General features: G+C 45.5%; 1 protein-coding gene across 5 annotated transcripts in view; it reads right to left on the reverse strand.

The window, feature by feature from the left end:
- LOC310832138 (indoleamine 2,3-dioxygenase 2-like) overlaps window positions 1-21,516 on the reverse strand; it is a 69,044-nt gene that overhangs the window by 20,982 nt on the left and 26,546 nt on the right. For all 5 annotated transcript variants that reach the window (XM_083713713.1, XM_083713710.1, XM_083713711.1 and 2 more), the window contains one exon: window positions 5,957-6,074. In XM_083713713.1, coding sequence (XP_083569839.1) covers window positions 5,957-6,074 — 118 coding nt within the window. The remainder of the gene's footprint in view (window positions 1-5,956; window positions 6,075-21,516) is intronic.

Genomic DNA, 21,516 nt, shown 5'->3' on the forward strand with positions numbered 1-21,516 from the left:
TCTCCAGTATTCCAGATTTTTGTGGTCAGTTCGGACTTGAACCTTGTGCTGCGCCCCAATCAGCAAGTGCCGCCATTTCCGGAATGCTTCATGAATGGCGAGCAGTTCTCGGTCGTATACTGTGTAGTTCCTCTCGGATTTGTTCAACTTCCGCGAGAAGAATGCACACGGTCTCCATTCAGACGTATCTTTTCCCGGCTGGAGAAGAACGGCCCCCACCGCTCGGTCTGACGCGTCAGTCTCCACTCTCATTGGTTGTTGTAGATCCACGTGCAAAAGTTGCTCTTCCGACGCAAACGCCTGCTTTAAACGTTCGAACGCCCGCTGCGCTTCTTCCGTCCAAACAAATTTCTTTTTGCTACTAAGACAATCCGTGATGGGCGCTGTTAAATGGGCAAAGTTTTTGATGAACTTCCTATAGAAGTTTCCGAAGCCCAGGAACCTTTGCACGTCCTTCTTGGTCTTTGGTGTTTTCCATTCCAGTACCGCTTGAACCTTGCTGGGATCCATGGCCAATCCCTTGTCAGACAACCGGTACCCCAGGAATTCCACCTCCCTGGTATGAAACTGACACTTCTCCAGTTTCACCCACAGCCGGTTTTCTCGCAGCTTGCTCAGTACCTCTCTTACATCTCGCACATGCTGCTCCTCATTCTCTGAGTACACCAGGACGTCATCTAAGAACGCTACGCAGTTCTTGTAGAGCAGTGGCCCCAGGACGTGATTCATGAATGATTGAAAGCAGGCGGAGCCCGCTTGTAATCCGAAAGGCATAACCCGGTACTCAAAAGCCCCCAAGGGGGTGAACATAGTGGTCTTCCACTCATCCCCCTTTCTCACACGTATCAAGTTATATGCCCCCCTAAGGTCCAGCTTGGTAAAATTTTTCCCTTTTCTCACCCGTGTTAGAATGTCATCAATTCTAGGCATAGGGAAAGTCACTGGTTCTGACACTGCATTTAGGGCCCTGAAATCACATACAAGCCTGGGCCTGCCCGTGTTTTTTTTGTCCACAAAGAACACTGGGCTGCCCCCCACCGCTCGTGACTCTCTGATGAAACCTCGCTTGAGGTTCTTGTCAATGAACTCCCTTAACTCCTGCATCTCACTGTCTGACATTGCATACAGCTTGCCCACTGGCAATTGTGCTCCTGGGAGTAAGTTAATTTGACAGTCAAAGGGTCTGTGCGGGGGCAGTTTATCTGCTTCTTTTTCGCTGAATACGTCAATCAAGTCAGCGTATTGTGGTGGCACCCTCCCCTTGTCTATCACTTCCATCCCTGCTAGAGTGGCCCTGGCCCCTGCCTGAGCCTCTCCCTCCTTGCAGTGTTCTAGGCAATGTGCTGATCCAAAGGAAACCACTCTCTGATGCCAGCCTACTAGCGGATCGTGTAGTGCCAGCCAGCTCATTCCCAAGATAATAGGAGCTCCTCCCAAGGTGGCTACGTTAAACGCTATCAGTTCTGTGTGTCTTGCCACCCTCATTATCATTGGTACAGTTTGTTGGTTCACTTCTCCTCCCAACAGCTCCCTCCCATCAATCGTGGTAACCTGCAAAGGCTTACTTAATGGGATAGTCTGTATCTGGTGTTCAGCTGCAAACTCCTTACTCATGAAATTACATGAGCTACCTGAATCCAATAGCGCTTTTATCTTCAGTGGGTGTCCGTTTGCCAGTTCCAGCAACACCTCTATCACAAGCGCTGGTCTTGGAGGTTCCGGCGTGGGCACATTCACTACTCCCTGGCCTGGCTGCTGTGCCCTGATGTTGGCAACCAGGCGTTGGCTTTTACTTGCTCCGTGATTTCTTCTTCCTCCTTCCCCCCAACAGTTCCCGCCATCCCTTGCCATTCCTTCCTTTGCGGACAGACTCTGGCAAAGTGACCTGGCTGTTGGCAGAGATAGCATCTCTTGCCGCTCTTTCCCTCCTTCTTCCGCCCTTCACTGGTGTTTGAAACTGCGCGCGCGCGCGCTGTTCCAAGTTCCATCGGCTCTGCTGGCGGGAAAGGCTGCTCCGGAATCTCTGGAATGCGGAAGTCCTTCCAACGTTCCCCCTTTCCTTCCCGCTTTTCCATAGCTCTAGCCTCCTGGCGTGCTCCTATGGACAGCGCTGATTTAGTCAGCTGATCCATAGACTCCGCCCTAGGCGCCCGGGAAAGTTCATCTTTCACTGCCGGAGAGAGACCTTCTTCAAACAGCATTTGAATAGGTTCACTAGCAAGGTCCCACCCTAGTCTATGAATCAGCATGGTGAACTCAGTCCAGTACTCACGTACAGATCGGCTCCCCTGTTTACACGCCATTAACTGTCTGCGCACCACCCCCTGCTCGATCTCGCTGGAAAACATCAAGTCCATGGCGCGAAAAAACTTCATAGTGTCCTTTAAGATTTCATTATTGGCTGCCATCAGGGGCCGAACCCAGTCCTTCGCCCCTCCCTCTAGATGGCCAATCACGTACGCCACTCTAGAGTTCTCATCGGGGAAGTCATCAAACAGTAGATTGAGAGCATATTGCATCTCTGTCCTAAAGGCTTGATAGTTCCTGGGATCCCCCCCAAATTTCTGCACCAATCCAGGCACCCGTCTGGCAAGTGGGGTGGTTTTCCCTTTATCCGCATCTTGAGCCCTCCTCTCCTCGAGCCTCGCCGTTTGCAGCGCCAGCTGGACCTCCAACGCCCTGTACCTTTCTTCCAGGCTTGGACCTGCTCCAGCTCCTCCGGTTCCGGCTGGTTCGCTCATGATGCCCTCTGCTTGCACAAGCTGCTTTCAAAGACTGTCAGATTGCTATGATGGGATAGTGAGCTGCTTGTGCGTAAAAGCTTGATCCCTCTGGGGTTTGGCTGGTCATCCAAACCGAGGCACTAACGGAGCCCCCAAAGCATGACTCCGTCAGTCGCTGGTAGAATCTGACAGTGGGCGTCTACGGAATTTACGCCAACATAAAAGCTGTTTGACGGACATGCGCCTTCGTGACTCTCTGCGTGACAGTTTCCGGCGAAGGGTGGGAGTTCCTAATGGGGGTTTTGTTACCTCTTCGCTATTCTCACTAGAAGTATCCCAGAGCCTCCCCTCCGCTGTGACTCCTGCACTCCCCCTGCTGGTTCCTTCCTCTGCTGCAGATTCTCTCCTATTCTCCTTGAGCCTGTCCACCACCTGTCCCTCCGATGGCAGTTCCCTGACAATACCAAAACAAGACTAGTGAGATTTCTTGAAACAGTTGAAAACAATATTCTAAAAACGCCGAAAAAATGCTCCTATTCTCAAATTAATAATTTCAGGGGTGCCAGGGGCAGGACGTTCAGCTCTCAAATGCTGAAACAGGAGTGTTTTAAAATTTCTCCTAAAAACTAATAATGAGGGAGACTGACACACCTCACTATGGAGGGCATTCCACAAATGAACGTTTCACCAAGAAAGTCATGTGACAGGTCACTGCCAAGCAGGCAACCCTCAGTGGCTGCATTGGGTTTCCCTTGCTGATCCTATCCAGTGCTAGTTCTACTCAGAGCAAACCCATTACTAACTTAGGTTCATTCATTTCAATGGAACTACTTTGAGTAGCTGAATCTGCACTTTCTTTTTCACAGGGCAGTAATATTCTCAGGAAGTTGAATTCTGTTGTCAGGATCACATCATGAGACTTTTCCATATTTCTGCACAATCATAGTCTACACACACAACTGTTGTCTTTTAGACAGCCAGCCTGTGGTTCTTCTTCATTTGGAGTCTTTGGACATGGGCAATAGTCATTGCAACTCTCAGGGATGATGAGAGTTGTGTCCAACAACATCTGGAGGGCATTTGCTACTCCCATTTTAGAGTGCATATCACTTTTATGCTATTTTCTCCAGCCTTCTACCTTTTCTGTCCTTGTGCTATGAATGGTTAGCGTGATCGACTAATGGCGGATTCCCTCTGAGCTCCGGAGGGAATCGGCTCCGCAGGATCGGGTCTTGCCGCTGAGGTGATGCGGGGACCCTCAAAAATCACAGGCGGTGAAGCCTGTGAGCGTGGTGACTCGGCGGGCACCATTTGCGCCCCCCCAAGCTGCGAAGGAGCCTTTTTAAAGGCTCCGGAACAGAGACGGGGTGAGCGGCGCGGTGCTGAGAGTAGACTGCTCCTTCTGCGGAGTGAAGCCGCACTGCCATTGTCGGAGAGCGCTGACTTCTTCTTGTGAGCAATCGGACTGTAATGTAACAACCCGTGAGTAGTACGGAAATTGGAATTTTAAATTTTTTTCTATGAATTAGGCACGAGTGGGGAAGGCTTAAACAGGAAGTCAGCCCCCCCCCTTTGTAAATAATTTAAAGCAAAGGACCTGCTAACTAAGGTCGAGAGAATTCTTTTTTTCCTTTTTGGTAAAAGACTTTAATTTCACGGTTTGGCATTATAAGATATCTTACTGGAGGATAAAGAACTAATCTTGGGAGCTGAAGTGTCACCCCCCCCCCTCGGACCCGGGAGTGCTCCGCGAGAGAGCCTGTTGATGAGATATTGAAGAGCTTGACAGCTGTCAAACTAGCTGTGAAGACGGAAAAAGAGAACTTTGTTTCTGTTGCTTCTGCTGGTTATTTTTGTTACAATTTGTTGAAAATAAGGAAGAGCTGATACAAACTAACTTGACTTTTGGATTTGAACTGAAAAGAACATCAAGGAACCAAAATCCATCTAGAGGGGGTTTTGGGACATCACAAGAATGGCTGGAGGAGGGAAAATCCAGGCTGAGTTGGGCAGAGCATTTGTTCTCTTGGGAAAGTTACAAGGCCAAATTGATGTTTTGGCTACAAATGTTACAACTCTGGACTTAACAGTAAATAACATCATTGAATTTGATAAGGATTTGAATCAGGAAGCCTATGCAACTGGTCAAACAGAGAAATTCGAGAGCTTTGAGAATTTGGAGAAGGAGACATATGTTGTCTCTGAAGAAAAGGAAGGAGGAGCTGTAATTTTGCAGATGTCAAAGGAGAGCTTGAGGCCTGATATGATGGCAACAAAGGAAAATAAAAACTTGATGTGGAAAGTCTGGCCTGAATGGGAGATTGAGAAATGGAGAGATCTTATGTGGAGATCTGAAGACCTAAGGATTACAAATTTGATTAAGGTGGAAGTTGGAGCTTTGGGGATTTTTGGACTTGAAAGGAGTAAGAAACAAGATTTGGAATACCCCATAGGCTCCACTTTTAAGTATGGAGGTCTGGCTGGAAGAAACATGGATCCTGTTGGGCCGGAGTTTCTCCGAGACTTGGTGTTCAATATTAAGGACTATCAAAAAGACCGGCAGAGAGGAACTGAGAGAGAATTAAGAGCCTCGGATGTGAGATCTCCAGGCTGATAGTAGATCAAGACTGATGGACACTTGTTGGGGGCTGAAACAGGGAAAGGGGGGTGGAATTTGGGAATCCAAAGGGTACATAATTACAATTTATTCTGTTTTTATTTTGTTTGTTATTGGTATGAAAATTGGGAAATTCGTGGAAGGGAATTTTGGTTGATCTTAGAAAAAATGTTTTAAGAATGATTATTGATGTATAAGTATTGATGTTTAAGTTTGGATGAGGTAAAACTGGTTTTTAAAATGAATTAAATTAAATAAGGTTGGCAAAAATAAATTAAGGAAATGCATGAAAGAGAAAAAGTAAAATAATAATATGTTAAAATAAATTATTAAGTTAAAGTTGAGAAATAAGTAAAAGGATTTGCTGAGCTAATAATTTGAATTGGAATACAAGAAGGGGATGTGTGAGGAGGTCTGAGAAATAAGTTAAAAGAAAATAAGCAATTGAAATTTTATGTGTTTTTAATTGTTTTTAAGTTTTGTATTTTTGTATGTTTGTTATTTTTTGTATATTTTTGTTTTTGTCTTATTATAGAAAATGCTAATAAATATTCAATAAAAAAAATGAATGGCTGAGCAATAGTTTGTGAATGAAAGTGGGAAATATCAAGCTTACCATGCATTTTCTTCAACACCCTGGCCATGTCTCTGAGACTGCTTGCCACATCCTGCAGTGCTTCTTCCAGGATTCTATTGTCAGGCTGAAGCATGCCATTAACCACCTGTGGCACTGCCTGTAATAATAATAATAATAATAATAATAATAATAATAATAATAATAAGCCTTTATTGTCACTACACCACCTGTGTGCAGTGAAATTAAATGAGCCCCCTTCCCCCCACACACATACAATGTAGAAGGCAGAGAGGGGTTGGATACAGACTTTTCATTCTAGAATCAAAGTGAACTGAGCACTTGTGCTTTCTATGCAATCCACACACAACTGAGATCCATTGCACATTGTTTTGCCCCTGAAAAGCGTTTCTTGAGAAACTAGCTTCATTCCAAAAACAAAAGCTTATTTGCAGTTTGATTCTGCATTGCCCTGCAGTAAGGCCACATTCACACTCATACATTTAAAGCTCTATGACGCCAAAAGTCATGGCTTCTCCCAAAGATTTCTGAGAGCTCTGACTTCTTAAGAGTGCTGAGAGTCATTAGACAACCCAAGCTTAGTTCATAACAGTGTAAAACCATTCTGGGAATTCTAATTCTGTGGTTTTTTTTTAAAAAAATAATATTTATTACTTTTAAACATTACAAAAAAACGGAAAGAAAAAAACAAAAAAACAAAAAACAATACAATACAATGTATAAACAATACACAACACGATATTAACACAATAAACTAAACTAAACAAAAACAATTTAAAACACACATCATACCATTTCAATATCATATCTTACATTCACTTGTTTCAACGACCTCCTCACACCTCCCTTTTTGTATTCCACTTCTATTAATTGTTTCAGCAATTCCTGCCGCACGCGCGGCGTCCGTACAGGACATTGAGTGCGCGCCCATCATCCAGGACTTGTTACCATATTATAGCTGCCACAAAATCTATCAGCATACCACCAGAACCAGGGAATCCTTGCCAGTTGCAGCTCACACAGTTGAAGCGAAATAAAAGAAGAGTAGATCGGGAAGAAAGTTCCCCAGACTGCAGGAAAAGATAACAGTAGCTCCAGCATCTGATTCAGTGCAGGCTGCTGAGGGGTTGGACTCCTTAAGATCACCAACAGACTATGAGACACCTGGAAAGCCCTCAACCTCATAGAATCATAGAATTATAGAATCATAGAGTTGGAAGAGACCACAAGGGCCATCGAGTCCAACCCCCTGCCAAGCAGGAAACACCATCAGAGCACTCCTGACATATGGTTGTCAAAAGGTAAAGGTAAAGGTACCCCTGCCCGTACGGGCCAGTCTTGCCAGACTCTGGGGGTCCGGAGACACTTCCAGGTCACGTGGCCAGCGTGACATCGCTGCTCTGGCCAGAGCCAGAGCCAGAGCCGCACACGGAAACGCCATTTACCTTCCCGCTAGTAAGCGGTCCCTATTTATCTACTTGCACCCAGGGGTGCTTTCGAACTGCTAGGTTGGCAGGCGCTGGGACCGAACAACGGGAGCGCACCCCGCCGCAGGGATTCGAACCGCCGACCTTTCGATCGGCAAGCCCTAGGCGCTGAGGCTTTTACCCACAGCGCCACCTGCTTAAAGACCTCCAAAGAAGGAGACTCCACCACACTCCTTGGCAGCAAATTCCACTGTCAAACAGCTCTTACTGTCAGGAAGTTCTTCCTAATGTTTAGGTGGAATCTTCTTTCTTGTACTTTGGATCCATTGCTCCGTGTCCGCTTCTCTGGAGCAGCAAAAAACAACCTTTCTCCCTCCTCTATGTGACATCCTTTTATATATTTCAATATGGCTATCATATCACCCCTTAACCTCCTCTTCTCCAGGCTAAACATGCCCAGCTCCCTTAGCCGTTCCTCATAAGGCATCGTTTCCAGGCCTTTGACCATTTTGATTGCCCTCCTCTGGACACGTTCCAGTTTGTCAGTGTCCTTCCTGAACTGTGGTGCCCAGAACTGGACACAGTACTCCATATGAGGTCTGACCAGAGCAGAATACAGTGGCACTATTACTTCCCTTGATCTAGATGCTATACTCCTATTGATGCAGCCCAGAATTGCATTGGCTTTTTTAGCTGCCGCATCACACTGTTGGCTCATGTCAAGTTTGTGGTCAACCAAGACTCCTAGATCCTTTTCACATGTACTGCTCTCAAGCCGGGTGTCACCCATCTCGTATTTGTGCCTCTCCTTTTTTTTGCCCAAGTGCAATACTTTACATTTCTCCCTGTTAAAATTCATCTTGTTTGTTTTGGCCCAGTTCTCTAATCTGTCAAGGTCGTTTTGAAGTGTGATCCTGTCCTCTGGGTGTTAGCCACCCCTCCCAGTTTGGTGTCATCTGCAAATTTGATCAGGATGCCCTTGAGTCCATCATCCAAGTCGTTGATAAAGATGTTGAATAAGACTGGGCCCAAGACAGAACCCTGTGGCACCCCACTAGTCACTCTTCTCCAGGATGAAGAGGAACCATTGATGAGCACCCTTTGGGTTCGGTCAGTCAGCCAGTTACAAATCCACTGAGTGGTAGCATAGTCAAGACCACATTTTACCAGCTTCTTTACAAGTATATCATGGGGCACCTTGTCAAATGCCTTGCTGAAATCAAGGTAGGCTACATCCACTGCGTTCCCTTCATCTACCAGGCTTGTAATTCTGTCAAAAAACGAGATCAGGTTCGTCTGACATGACTTATTTTTCAGAAATCCTTGCTGACTATTGGTGATCACAGCATTCCTTTCTAGATGCTCACAGACTATTTGCTTAATGATCTGCTCCAGAATCTTCCCTGGTATTGATGTCAGATGACCTCCACTCCAAAAAGTGGGAAAGAGGATTTGACAGTGACCAATATTGATTCTTTTGATAGCAGCCCCATATTCTCAACACAAAGTGAGAAGTGTTTGGACAAATCACTTATTTGTACATCAGTTCCCCCATGGCACAACTGTACCTTCCCCACACTCAGTCTACAAACCATGGGACTTGTGGGTTCAGTTGCCAACATCTGTGTGTATGACTATGACATAAACACACTGAAAGGATCAAACTGGATAAATGACCGCCTAATAGATGCCTTTCTTGCCTCCAGGGTGATCATGGCCAAAGAGCTAGGTCACGATGGAACAATTTTCCCACTTACTTGCCAATTCATGCAGATATGTCAAAGATAGCCAGTGCAAGCCCTGAAGAACTGTTTGAGATTTGGAGTGCTAAAGAAAGATGTTTTGATTATTCCAGTAAATGTCAGAGAAGTCCGATAGTAATCATTTTTAAAAGGAAGACCATGCTCTACCTAGATTCCAAACATGGATTGAACCACTGTGATTGATGCAATAACATCCTTCTTAGCATGTCTGTATGAGATGGATTCAAAATATCCCTATAGTTTTGCGGACTGGTCATTTTTTGCACCAACTGATATACCCAGGCAAGGTAATTCCAGTGACTACGGTCCTTTCACATGTACCATTGCTCATCTGATTGCTTCTGCTGCCCAATTACAGTTCATACACATGGATAAGGCTGCCATTAGACCCTGGATTACAAATATTTTCAAGTGGAAATTGATGCTGTTCCTCCCAAGAAGAGACAAATCTTGAAAGAGAGTCACATTACTGTGTCTAGATCATGCCGAGAAGGATACACTAACCTATTGCTTTGTTTGAAGGCTGCTGGTCACTATGTTTCTTGAAGGAAGGGTGCGGGAGGCCCAGTGGGTGACCTAACCATGGTTTACTGTGAAGGAAACTGCAAGGACTGGTACCACTGCTTTTGCATAGGCATTGATTCAAAATATCTTCCAGAGGTTTCTGTGTGTCCAGACGGTCAATCCACTGTGGCCAAATAGATTTTGAAACTGCGAACTATCATATTCCACAGGTTGCTATAATACAGCAAAATCCAAACATATCGTTTTCATCATCATGGAAGGGAACTGTTAGACAGTGGAATATGCCACCTCGGAGAGTAGTGGAGTCTCCTTCTTTGGAGGTTTTTAAGTGGAGGCTGGCTGGCCATCTGTAAGGAGCTATTACACTGCACTGTTCCATTAGATAGATATTGTTGCTATTTTTTAAGCTAAAAGTTATGTACAGCTATTAGTCTTTGAGCCAGTGTGGTGTAGTGATTAAGAGCGGTGGACTTATAATCTGGTGAGCTGGGTTCGCTTCCCCGCTCCTCCACATGCAGCTCCTCACAGGGTGTCTGTTGTGGGGAAGGAAGGAGATTGTTAGCTGCTTTGAGACTCCTTAAGGGGAATGAAAGGCAGAATATCAAGTCCAAACTCTTCTTCCAAACTCTTTATTTCCCATAAATATGCTGAGACACAACCAAATAATGTTATAGATTTCAATGGGATTCATGGAAGGGCCAAGTTTATTCAGCAGTTTAAATGAATGGGGCATAGAAGTGCTTAACTGGTTCTTGAGCAGGGCCAAAACCTGGGCGAAGGAATCTTCAGTCTCTGCAGCAAACAGCAGGCACAACAACATTTTGTATGGAATGCAGAGCCAGTTCTTCTCATAAGCAAGCAAGGGGAGCCCCTGAGGTGCTGGATGCACCTCTAGAACTGGCGGCATGGTGTGAGCACCAAGGTTGGTTTTGCTTGTTGGTTTTGTTGTTGAGCTGTGAAAATCATGTCCACTGTCCCCCTAGAAGGCTGAAAACCATTTTGGGATTCAGGAAGGGTCACCTCGGATAATGCTAAGAGACGGTTTGCTAAGATCCTTGCAAGAATTTTGCCGGCCACAGCTAATAGAGAGATGCTTTGATAGTTTCCGCAATCAGTTCTGTCACCTTTTTAAAAAGAGATTGATAATTTTAGCATCCCTGAAGTCTGTTGGGATTGCTTCTCTCTCCCAGATTTTTTTGATGAGCTTGTGAAGTTGTTGTGTAAGTTAAATTCCACCCACTTTGAAGATTTCAGCAGGTATCTCATCAGGTCCACTGGCTTTGTTGTTTTTCACTTGGTTAATAGCTGTACACAACTCTCCCAGATTTGGAGATACAGCAAGCTCATCTCTAATTTGTTTTTGTGGGATTTGTGAGAGGACCTCAGCAGCTATGGGGGAGTTGTGATTAAGGAGATGTTGGTAGTGTCCTTTCCAGCACAGTGCAACAGCTTCTTTATCTTTTACAAGTGTGGTACCATCTGCTGAGCTTAGGGCGCAGATGCCATGATTTATTGGTCCATAGATGGTCTTTGTGGCTTTAAAGAAACTCTGTGCATCATGAGTGCCGGCTAAGTGCTGGATCTCTTGAGCTTTTTTTTATCCACCAGGTGTTTTTTAGTTCTCTGGTTCTTAGCATTGGCATAGGTTTTTTTTCCTTAGTGGCACAGTTTCTTTCTCTTTGCCAGATCTGAAATACCTTCCTTTTCTTGCCAATCATGCATTTAATCTCACTGTCATTCTCATCAAACCAGTCCTGGTGTTTCTTGGTTTGGTATCCAATAGTTTGTTCACAGACTGCAATAATGGATGTTTTTAGCTTGGTCCAATGTTCCTTGATGTTATCAAGAATTCTGAAAGCAGATGGTCCTTAAGAGTCGTTTGGAAGCAATCTCACTTAATGGGAAATTGAAGGGCTTGATTGTTCATTTTGCGCCTTGGTTTTCTTCCCTGAAGCCTGCGTTGAGGTATAATCTTGATAGCCATCATGGCGTGTATAGTTGGTGATCTGTCCAGCAGTCGTCGGCATCACGTTGATCTTTAGCATGGACAATAACATAGTCTAAGAGGTGCCAGTGGTTTGACCGAGGATGCCTCCATGAAGTTTTAAATTTATTTTTCTGTCAAAAGAGTGTTTTGGTAATAACAAGGTTGTGCGCTGCACATATCGTCAAAAGTAAGATTCCATTCTGGTTGCTGTTGCCAACTCCTTCTTTCCCAATAGTCCCAGGCCACAGATCGAAATCTCACCCAACTCTTGCATTAAAATCACCCAGGAGGATAATTTTATCTTCCTTAGGTGTCTCTGATAGGATTGTATCCAGCTGAGAGTAAACATTTTCTTTAATGTCTTCATCGGCATCCAGTGTTGGTGCATAAGTGCTTATAATAGTAGTCTGTTGGTTTTTTGTGAGCTTTATTCGAAGGGTTGAGAGCCACTCATTAATGCCAGTAGGGATTTCTGACAGGAGCTTCACAAGGTCGTTTTTCATAGCGAAGCCTACCCATGTATTCAATGTTCTTGTTCAGATAGACCTTTCCAGAAGAATGTGTAGCCTCCTTTTTCTTCCTTCAGTTGTCCCTCGCCTGCTCTTTGAGAGTCTTGAAGCGCTGCAATATCGAAGTTAAAATGTCGCAGCTCTCTTGCAATGATGGCAGTTCTGCGTTTAGGACGTTCGCTGTCTGTGTTATCTGACAAAGTCCATATATTCCATGTTCCAAAGTTCAATTGTCTTTTACGACCCCCTGGGTGGTGACCCTACTGGGCAATCCAGTCAGGGAAAAAGGGAGGCAGACCATGTTTAGGGCACCGTTTCGAGCCCCTTGCCCTTTTCAGGGTGAGCAGAGTGGATCCTAAAAAGGGCTGCTCAGTCATGGATACAGCTGCTGAGCTGCTCAACTGCCTTGTTCCTTGAGTCAGAACGACTGAATCTGTATCCACTGCCCATGTGTTCATGACTAGGGGCTTCCAGATTTCATATTCCTGCCCCACGTAGACATTTGCTGATCGCCATGGGGGTGGGTTGGGTTGGGTTTTTGGAAGGCACCTATGTGTGAATTTGTTTTATGTGTGTAGATCAGTGCACGCTGCACAATCTTCGCAGTAGGGCTCTGTTCTGATGGCATGAGTAGTCATGACGAACCGGTGGATCCTATCTGCTGCAGCCTTCATCCGCCTTCACAGCCGTTTTAACACACTGCTTGTTATCATCCACCTGTTCTGCTGTTGAGGACTTCTTGGATCATTCTTTGTCTAGCTCCTTCCCTATTATGTATTAAGCTTGGATCCTAGAACAATAGGCAAGTAGGATCCTAGAATGCAAGAACTGATTGGCTTGCAGGAAAAGACCAATCAGGCTCCAGTAGGGAAGTAGAATTAATTTTCTTTGACCTTACCGGCTTGGGTGACCCTGCTGGGAGTACGAGATTCCCGACGGCTTCATTCACAAAGGGTCATAGGAATGTGCAAGCCCACTCCAGGATCACACCGGTACTTACAGGTGACTTTTGCGCCCCATGAAAAGCTGGGAGATGGCAAACCAAACCGAAATTATTCTGGCCCAGCCATTGGACTCCCATCTTTAATGGATAGAGATTCAGCCGACTTCGTTTCCTCCATCCGAGCACACCCACCTAAAAAATGGCCAATATATGAAGGGTAGCATCTGGCCAGGGCCACGAAGCAGTAGATCCATGATGTTTGTGGTCAGATCTGTGGTTATGTACAAGATATTTGAATAAAGGGTGAGTTTGGGGTGGTCCAATGCAAAAAGTGTGAGGATCCATGAGGATTCGTGCTTCAAAACCACGTTTTTCTACCACGGTAGAACCAGGAAGCCAGGGATCCAAGTTTTTTGTGGTGCAGGCTGTGCCCCTGGCCATGATGTGTGATTTGATGGTGAGTTTGGGTTGGCCCAATGCAAAAAGTGTGAGGACCCATGAGGATTTGTGCTTCAAAACCACATTTTTGGGCCATGGTATCGCCAGGAAGCCACGGATCCGTGATTTTTGTGTTGCATGTTGTTCCCTTGGCCATGATGTTTGATCTGATGGTGACTTTGGGCTGATCTAGTGCAAAAATCATGAGGATCCATGAGGATTAGTGCTTCAAAACCACGTTTATGGGCCATGGAGTGGCCAGGAAGCTGTGGATCCGTGTTTTCTGTGGTTCAGGCTGTGCTCCTGGCTATGATGTGTGATTTTACGATGAGTTTGGGGTGGCCCAATGCAAAACGTGTGAGTATCCATGAGGATCCATGCTTCAAAACCACATTTTTCTACCACGGTACAACCAGGAAGCCGTGGATCCGATTTTTTTGTGGTGCAGGCTGAGCCCCTGGGCATGATGTGTGATTTGGCAGTGAGTTTGGGGTTGTCCAATGTGAAAAGCGTGAGGATCGATGAGGATCCGTGCTTCGGAACCACGTTTTTGGGCCATGGCATTGCCAGATAACTGTGGATCCAAGTTTTTTGTGGTGCAGACTGTGCCCCTGGCCATGATGTGTGATTTGACGGTGAGTTTGGGTTGGCGCAATGCAAAAAGTGTGAGGACCCATGAGGATTTGTGCTTCAAAACCACATTTTTGGGCCATGGTATCGCCAGGAAGCCATGGATCCCTGACTTTTGTGTTGCATGCTGTTCCCTTGGCCATGATGTTTGATCTGATGGTGGCTTTGGGCTGATCTAGTGCAAAAATCATGAGGATCCATACTTCGGAACCACGTTTCTGGGCCACGTTATGGCCAGGAAGCTGTAGATCTGAGCTTTTTGTGGTGCAAGCTGTGCCCCCAGGGGCTATGTCAGCTATGATGTGTGATTTGACGGTGAGTTTGGGTTGGCCCAATGCAAAAAGTGAGAGGATCCATGAGGATCCGTGCTTAAAATAAAGAAAATAAAGAAAATTCCCACATCACTAAACAGGTTCACACAGACCATGCTTAAAGCATGGAAAGAAGAAGTAGGTAAACTGTCCCCAACCCCATCCCCACTAATTCCCTTGGCACACCACTCATTCCACCACACAGCACAAAACCTTGGCAAATCAAAGGCTTAACAGACTTCTACAAATTAACAGACTTCTACAAATATTTTTAAAAAAACATATCAACACAAGAAATACAAGACAAACTAGGTGTTGTGTATTGAGTCAAAGGATTTTATATCTGTATTATTATTGTCTGTATTGCATTAGGGTAAAGTAACTGCCTTTTGGTTCCAGAGGGTACAGCTACTATTGGTTCATTTAAGCTGCTGTATTTGGATCCTCTGTCTTATTGGTTTCCTCCAAAAGGCAGGACTGTGATTGCCTGATATTGTTCCCTCCAAAATGTATCCTTTCTAGCTTGTTCCCTGTCCCTATAAATGTAGCTGTCAGGTCTGCCTCTAGATCCCAGCTCACACAGGACCAACGCCCGGTGGATATAATGTACAAAAGTCTTTATTGAAGTTTAGTTTCCATTTCAAAGCTCTGGGCGCGCAGACCCACGTCTTGACGCTAGACCGGCTAAGTCCCCTCTGACTCACTGCTCCACCCACACCAGTTTAAGATTCTAGCCCGGCTCCACCTCCTACGCTGTTCTTTCCTTCACTGGGTCCTTCTGCCCTCTGGGGTTTCCTCCTTCCTGGACTCCTCTGACGCTGAGCCTCCTGAGTCTTGCCCCTCCCTCCGGCGGGCTTTAGGACCTGGCTCCCTTCCCGGGCTCCCCGCTGTGCTGCGCTCCTGTACATTTGAACTTGGCGCGTGCGCCCAGCCGGTGACTTTCCTTCTGACCGTTTCCCCGCTTCCTGATGTGGGCGTTGCCAAACCTGACTCCTCTCCTCCCTCTGGTGGTGAGGACACTGGTCCCGACTCCTGGGACTCCCCCTCCCCACTGCGCTCTGGTGGAGAAGCTGGTCCTGATTTCCAACTGCTGCTCAGGGACTCCCCGCTGGCCCCTTCCTCCTGGGGCTTCCCCCCTGGAACCCCCCTCGCTCTGGCCACCGGCGCTCCCTTCTGTGAGTCCTCCGATTCGCTAGAGAGGCTTGTGGAATAACTCTGGCCACTGTCACTGCCTGCGCCCCCCTCGTACTCCTCCTCCTCACTCTCCATTTGCTCCCCCTCCTGTGTCTCTCCTTCTGAACCCCTGACAGTAGCTCTCCCCTCCTCAAGTCTCAGTCTTGTTTGCTTTAATAAAGAAGTGTTACTAGAGAACTGTCTCCAGCATATTATGTCAAGAGAGCTGAAATCACAAACCCCACGTCACAACAACTGGCGACGAAGGTGGGATCCGGAATGCTGAGGAGCGGTTAACGCAGCCCTGCCTCAGAGTCCGGATTGAAGCTAAAACAAGACTCACTGGCCAGCTGAGAAGACGACCCTGCCCACAGGACAATGGAGAGTCCAAGGGTATTGGAGCCCTTCCAGCTATCAGAGCCCCACACATGGGAAGACTACGTCGAACGCTTCGAGTTCTTCGCGGTGGCTCAAGGGATCACCGATGCCAGCAAAAGAAGGGCCACATTCCTGAGCTACTGTGGGCCTGAGATCTTCACACTGGCCAAGGCATTGCTTGCTCCAGCGAAGCTAAGTGAGACATCTCTCAAAGATATTCTTGCCTGCCTAACAAGCCCTTTGGCGCCTACTGAGACCAAGATGGACCGGCGGATGGAGTTTCATAAGAGGCAGCAGCGTGCTGGGGAGTCTGTATCTGCATTTCTAGCTGAACTGTGGAAGCTCGCTCAGCACTGCGACTTCCAAGATCTGGAAGAGACTCTCCTGGATCGTTTTATCGGTGGTCTGAGCAGCAAGAAAGCCAGAAGACGCATCGTGGCTAAAGAAGAGGTTACCCTTGCTTCAGCCTTGAAGGAGGCCACCGCCACAGAGAATTATGAAAGAGAGGAGCTTGATGCCAGTCGCAGGGCCCCTAAGCCACAGATAGAAGTTGCGCATGCCATGGACGAGCTAGTGGATTTCACTACCTTTGAAAGAATATCCCACAGGCACTGGCCAAGCACTAGCAGGCCCCAAAATGGCTGCCAAAGCTTCCAAAAAGGAAAAAGCAGAAGCAGGGAAACTGATAGGCCTTGAAAATGCACAAGGCCTAGTAGCTCTAATCAGGTAGGAATTAGCCCAAGACTGGGCAAAAGCACTCCTCCCACTGAGGGAAGACATTGCTAAATTAACTGAGACTGTGAATGATGTTAAAACTACAGCTAACACAGCAATGGAATTAAGCTTGAAAAATAAAACATATATTAGGACTCTGAAACACACAGAAATAGACCTCAGAAGACCTTGGAAGACTGTCAAGATTGGGAAAGGAGACTTAATTTGAGGGCCAGGGGCCTACCTGAAAATTTTGGAGATTCAGATCTAAAAGCGGCCTTCCTCACATGGATTCAATAATTATTTCCTGACTGCAAAATCATTGCAGAAAATATAGAACGCATACACAGAGCCCTGAGACCTAAAACTAAAAACGGGGACCCCCCCCCCCCGAGATGTGATTGTTCGCTTTAACACATTCTTGATTTAATGATTTAATGCAACGTTTCAGAAAACTGGAAAAAATAGAACATGAGGACTCTGTTATAGCTATCTTCCAATACCTTTCTCCTGGGACCTTGCAGCGACGTCGTGCATTCAAAGCATACACCACATCGCTTTGCAATGCAGGGATAAAATACAAATGGGGATTCCCCTTTAGGCTGATCATCACTTATAATGGAATAACCAAGGTAGCATGTAGAAGCTAAAAAATTATTGAAACAGCTCAATGTACAGATTGAAGACATGACAACAGAAGGAGTGGAGGAAAGCGCCGATGAAGAGACAGAAAAAGACCCTTTTGAATGGCAATAACAAGGGGGGAAGACAGTGAAGAAAATTAAAGGAAGGAAAAATCCAATGCAGAAGAAAAATGGACAGAGAATCCCACAAGATGGCTTCTGCTCTGTGTGAGATTGTTTTGTCTTGCTTTCTATGACTTGCTTTGCAATTTTACTACCATAGAATGTTCCTGGGATAGGGTCATCCCCTATTGTTAACACTGAAAGAATAGAATTTCCTACTCTGTGGATACCACAATGGTTCCAACAGTAGGAGGGAGTTTTCTTGTTGTAGGTGGGATGGGGAAGAGGGGGCGGGAGGGGAAGTTTGGGGTTTGTTCACCGTCCAGCTGTTAAACTATTGCAAGTTGCCAACAATTGCCTTTTAGATATAATGTTTTCCACTCACTCCTATAATAAATCATCCTGGAGCAAGTATGGATAATTTTAAAATAATGATATGGAATGTTAATGGACTCGGGTCACCCATAAAAAGGAGACGGGGTTTGGAAAGAAAGGGAGACTGGACTTGATTCTGGTCCTAGAGACTCACCAGAGGAGGAGGGGGGTACAATGAGTACGCCTCCCCTCCCTTCCTCTAGGGGACAGTGGTTTGCTTCTCAGGGAACATCTAAGGCTCGTGGGGTAGCAACATGGGTTGCGGATAAATCAGAATTTAAACCTGAACCAACCCTTAGTGATCCTGATGGATGTTACTTGTTTATCAGGGGCTGTGCAAGACCAATGGCTGACTATTGCATAATCTTTATGCACCAAACAACCAACAGGAAGAATTTTTGGGGGAAAACATTGACGGAGCTGGAAAAGTTTTTAAAATGTCAAACAATCCTGGGGGGAGATTTTAATTTAGTTCTAAATGATTATTTTGACAGAAATTGTTCAGGTCAGGGGGGGAAAAGGTCAATAGGGGCTCCCCATCAACAAAACCCCCTCTGTATATCTGGCGAAAGGCAAACTCTGATTGCCATACAAACTCTAGAATTGATTATTTATTGATATCAGAGGGATAGATCCACTGGATCCACTCCTCAGATATCAAAGTAGGAGAAGTCTCTGACCATGCTATGGTTATTGCTGAACTGCTGAGAGAAGGAGGATACCCAAGGAACCCAGTACAGAGACTTGACCCACGGCTACTGCAAGATCAACTGGTTCTCGAACGGTTGCAAAAAGAGATACCAGAATTTTTTAAGTTCAATGATACATGATTATATAAAGGTAAAGAGACCCCTGACCATTAGGTCCAGTCGTGACCGACTCTGGGTTTGCGGCGCTCATCTCGCTTTATTGGGAGGCGGCGTACAGCTTCCGGGTCATGTGGCGAGCATGACTAAGCCGCTTCTGGCGAACTAGAGCAGCTCACGGAAACGCCGTTTACCTTCCCGCCAGAGCAGTACCTATTTATCTACTTGCACTTTGACGTGCTTTCGAACTGCTAGGTTGGCAGGAGAAGGGACCGAGCAACGGGAGCTCACCCCGTCGCAGGGATTCAAACCGCCGACCATCTGATCGACAGTGGAATTTGCTGCCAAGGAGTGTGGTGGAGTCTTCTTCTTTGGAGGTCTTTAAGCAGAGGCTTGACAACCATATGTCAGGAGTGCTCTGATGGTATTTCCTGCTTGGCAGGGGGTTGGACTCGATGGCCCTTGTGGTCTCTTCCAACTCTATGATTCTATGATTCTATGATCGGCAAGTCCTAGGCTCTGTGGTTTAACCCACAGCGCCACCCACGTCCCATTACAGGATTATATAACCCTGCTTTAATTTGGGATACCTTCAAAGCAGTAATTAGAGGAACATTAATCAGTGAGAAGAGTAGAATCAAAAAAAGGAAATCAACTATTCATCTCCAATAAGAAAAATAAATAAAACATAAAATAAAATAAAATAACGTGGTAACAGTGTATCGCAAATTAAAAGCAAAGAATTAGACATCTTAGAAATACCAAAAATAATAACATCCCTTCAATATTTAAATCAACAATACAATGAATTTCATAATAAAAAATCAATAATCTTGGCAAATCAACTAAAGAAATGTAAATTAAACAGAACAATCCTCTCAATAAAAACAAGCAAAGGTGAAATAAGCTTAAAATTAACCAAGCCTTTCATGCCTTCTGTAAGAACTTATACACTTCTGAAACACCATTGCTAAACACCATTCAGGAATTTCTGGCCACAGTTAACATTCCAAAATTAACAGAAGTGCAGTGGTACCTCGCAAGAGGAAAAACGAGCAAGATGAAAGAGTTTTCCATTTCTTGAGTCGATCCGCAAGACAAATCTCCCTATGGGCTTGCTTCGCAAGACAAAACGTCTTGCGAGTTCTTGCGAGTTTGTTTCCTTTTTCTTAAAGCCGCTAAGCCGTTAATAGCCGCTAAGCCACTAAGCCGCTAATAGCCGCTAAGTCACTAATAGCCGTGCTTCGCAAGACGAAAAAACTGCAAGATGAAGAGACTCGCGGAACGGATTAATTTCGTCTTGCGAGTTGTGCATGCAACTTACTTAAATCAACCCTTCTCCCTTGAGGAAATATTAGCTAGTATAAAAAAGACTAGCCTTCCCCTTCATGGATCACTGCCTTGCCGTGGCAAAGGGGCTTGAAGAACTCAGAGAAGCTATGAACTATGCCGAGCAGGGCACCCAAGATGAACAGGTCATAGTGGAGAGTTTTGACCAAACATGATCCACCTGGAGGAGGAACCGGCAAGCCTGTATCCCTGCCCAGAAAACTCCATGGACAAAGACAACAGGCATATAAAAGTTATGACGCTGGAAGATGAGCCCCTCAGGTCGGAAGGCGTCCAACATGCTACTGGGGAAGAGTGGAGGGCAAGTACAAGTAGATCCAGAGCTGATGAAGTGGCTGGGCCAAAGCCGAAAGGACGCTCAGTTGCGGATATGCCTGGAAGCGAAAGGAAAGTCCAATGCTGTAAAGAAAAATATTGCATAGGAACTTGGAATGTAAGAACCATGAACCTGGGTAAGTTGGAGGTGGTCAAAAATGAGATGGCAAGAATAAATATTGACATCCTGGGCATCAGTGAACTAAAATGGACGGGAATGGGTGAATTCAGTTCGGATGACCATCATATCTACTACTGTGGGCAAGAAACCCGTAAAAGAAATGGAGTGGCCCTCATAGTCAACAAAAGGAACAACTGGCAAGTTTGGCCTTGGAGATCAAAATGAAGCAGGGCAAAGGCTAATAGAGTTCTGTAATAGAGCTGGTCATCACAAACACGTTTTTCCAACAACACAAGAGATGACTCTACACATGAACATCACCAGATGGGCAGCATCGAAATCAGATTGATTATATTCTCTGCAGCCAAAGATGGAGAAGCTCTATACAGTCAGCAAAAACAAGACCTGGAGCTGACTGTGGCTCAGATCATCAGCTTCTTATAGCAAAATTCAAGCTTAAACTGAAGAAAGTAGGAAAAACCCCTGGGCCGGTAAGATACAATCTAAGTCAAATCCCTTATGAATACACAGTGGAAGTGAGGAACAGGTTTAAGGATTTAGATTTGGTGGACAGAGTGCCTGAAGAACTATGGATGGAGGCTCGTAACATTATACAGGAGGCAGCAACGAAAACCATCCCAATGAAAAGGAAATGCAAGAAAGCAAAGTCCAATGAGGCCTTACAAATAGCGGGGGAGAGAAGGCAAGCAAAATGCGAGGGAGATGGTGAAAGATACAGGAAATTGAATGCAGATTTCCAAAGAATAGCAAGGAGAGACAAGAAGACCTTCTTAAACGAGCAATGCAAAGAAATAGAGGAAAGCAATAGAATGGGAAGAACCAGAGATCTGTTCAAGAAAATTGGAGATATGAAAGGAACATTTCGTACAAAGATTTCCATAATAAAGGACAAAAGTGGAAAGGACCTAACAGAAGCAGAAGACATCAAGAAGAGGTGGCAAGAATACACAGAGGAATTATACCAGAAAGATATGGATGGCTCATACACCCCAGGTAGTGTGGTTGCCAGACATCCTGGAAAGTGAAGTCAAATGGGCCTTAGAAAGCAC

The sequence above is a fragment of the Podarcis gaigeae genome (assembly GCF_964106915.1).
Source record: "Podarcis gaigeae genome assembly, chromosome: 15".
NCBI classification, from domain to species: domain Eukaryota; kingdom Metazoa; phylum Chordata; class Lepidosauria; order Squamata; family Lacertidae; genus Podarcis; species Podarcis gaigeae.